The 2,303-nt window shown below is 51.1% G+C and overlaps 1 protein-coding gene across 2 annotated transcripts in view; it reads right to left on the bottom strand.

Annotated features, from left to right (window-relative positions):
- Positions 1-478: 478 nt before the first annotated feature.
- The window catches only part of CCDC180 (coiled-coil domain containing 180), a 55,323-nt gene continuing 53,498 nt past the window's right edge, over positions 479-2,303 (bottom strand). For both annotated transcript variants that reach the window (XM_055087086.1, XM_055087087.1), the window contains 2 exons: positions 1,809-1,944; positions 479-610 (listed from right to left, as the gene is read on the bottom strand). In XM_055087086.1, coding sequence (XP_054943061.1) covers positions 479-610; positions 1,809-1,944 — 268 coding nt within the window. The remainder of the gene's footprint in view (positions 611-1,808; positions 1,945-2,303) is intronic.

Consider the following 2,303-nt stretch of genomic DNA (forward strand, 5'->3'; position numbering starts at 1 on the left):
ATCAGTGCATAGTTGCCATTAAAACTCACGTTTTGTTAAATGTGCAATATACTCTTTCCCATAAGTTTTAATTTTCCAAGATGAAGTGCCCAGCATGCCTTTTGGAAGTTATTTCCTCTGAAGTATTGAAGTTACCCATTCCTGTTATCTGCCGTCCTAGCTGACCGTGTGGGATTCCCCCTTTCACCTCTGTGCTCCTCATTGGAAGTGATCTCCATGTGGGCAGGGACCACAACGTGTCCTGGTCACTGTGAAGGTACAGAGCTGGGCATAGAGCAGAGATGGATGGATGGACGGATGGATGGATGGACGGACGGACGGATGGATGGATGGATGGATGGATGGATGGATGGATGGATGGATGGATGGATGGATGGATGGATGGATGGATGGATGGATGGATGGATGGAAGGAAGGGTGGGTGGATGGATGAGGAGTCCACAGAAAATAAGCCTTTATTGGGAGTGGGTTGAGGGTGTCACAAGTACAGGCCCTGGATGGTGTGCACAGAGCGCTTCCAGCTGTCCTTCCAGCGCTGAGCCTCCTTCACCTGCAGTATGTTGTCATCCTGGATCTTCTTCAACTCCTCTTCAAATGACGCTAAATATTTCTGGGAGCAAGCAGCAGGAGGAGGCCACGTGAGGAAGGGCTTCTGGGGTCTGTGCCCTAGAGGAACACTGTAACCTGCTAGCAGTTAGCTTTGAACCCACTCCAGGCACCGGCAAGAGTTCCACAAGTCATTTCTCATTTACTTTGCCCAATAACCCATCAGGCAGGCCCGGTTGTTTCCCACATTTTACAGATTGGGAAACTGAGGCTCACAACCTTGCCTGGGGTTATTTAGCTAGAAAGAGGCTGCGCAGGGACTAGGACCCTGCTCTACCTGATTCTGGACTCTGCCCTCCTTCCTAATCACCATCCCACACTGTAGCCTCCTTGAAGCTCAGGGGTCCTGGCATCCTCGAGAGGCTGAGACCACTAGGCCTGAGCCCTCACTGAACTTGGCAGCAGAGTTGTCCCCTCTGCCTGGGTCTTAGCACGGTGGCCTGGGAACCGAGGGCTCTCCAAATACTGGGGTAAGCATATCTCAGGACGAGGTTTCTCTCTGGGGCACCAGGAACAAAAGTCCACACATCTTCAGAGCCAAGAGGTCCCGCAGGAGACCTCTGGGTGCAGCTTCCTCTTCGGGCAGGCCCCATGGGGTCTCACAGGCACTGGGTTCAAATCCTGGCTCTGGCACTCTGCAGTGCCATAGAGGGGACACACTTCTTTAAGTCTCAGTGTCCTCAGCAGCAACATGGGGACAATTCTACCTTCCTCATGGGCTTGTTACAAGGATCCAATGAGAAGGCTCACGTCGAGAACAGAAACTGCAGCAGGTGCTCAGAAACTGTCCCTTATTCCACCCATTGTCACCCGCTGCTCCCATGGCCTCCAAGCCTCTGACTACTCTGTCCCCTCACTCTGTCTCAACTGTTCCTCGGAAAGTCTTCCTTCACCGCGCCCCGCCTTCAAGTCTGGGTGTGGTGTCTCTCGGCTGGGCTCCTGCAGCACTGGGGCTCACACCATCAGACCCGAGCTATCATTGGGACGGGACACGACCTGTGGCTCACGTGCTGGTGCTTAAGAACATTGGCTGTTCCCAGTGCTGCCACTGTGCCCTGGGGCACCCTGACGTGTGTCATCTGCTCCATGGACCAAATGACAGGGCACCTGGTGTTAGCAAGCTCCCTCCTTCCCAAGGCAGCCACACCGAGCTGCCCTGCGTTCCCTGGGGTGCACCCACCCCACCCTGTCTCTCCACTCACCAAATAGATAGCATCTCGGGCTTCCACGGATGCCAGGTGGCCCAGGGTCGTTTTGGTGGTGGTGATTGATGGTGTTTTCTGGAGGAGAATCTTGTGTTGGATGGTGACTTCGGTGGGTTTGATTCCCGGCCACTTCCTACAAACAAACATGCATGAAAAGTCCTATAGGCTTATCTTCATCATTCACAGTGCACCCTTCATCCCTGGTGAAAAAGGTGAGCATTTCTTTAAAAAAAAATTATCATGCTTTAAATGTCTTAATTAAAAGAAAAACCCTGATAATAAACAAATGGGACCTAATGAAACTTAAAAGCTTTAGCACAGCAAAGGAAACCATAAACAAGACGAAAAGGCAACCCTCAGAATGGGAGAAAATATTTGCAAACGAAGCAACTGAAAAAGGACTAATCTCCAAAATTTACAAGCAACTCATGCAGCTCAATATCAAAAAAACAAACAACCCAATCCAAAAATGGGCAGAAGACCTAAATAGAC

The sequence above is a fragment of the Physeter macrocephalus genome, chromosome 9 (assembly GCF_002837175.3).
Source record: "Physeter macrocephalus isolate SW-GA chromosome 9, ASM283717v5, whole genome shotgun sequence".
Lineage (NCBI taxonomy): Eukaryota > Metazoa > Chordata > Mammalia > Artiodactyla > Physeteridae > Physeter > Physeter macrocephalus.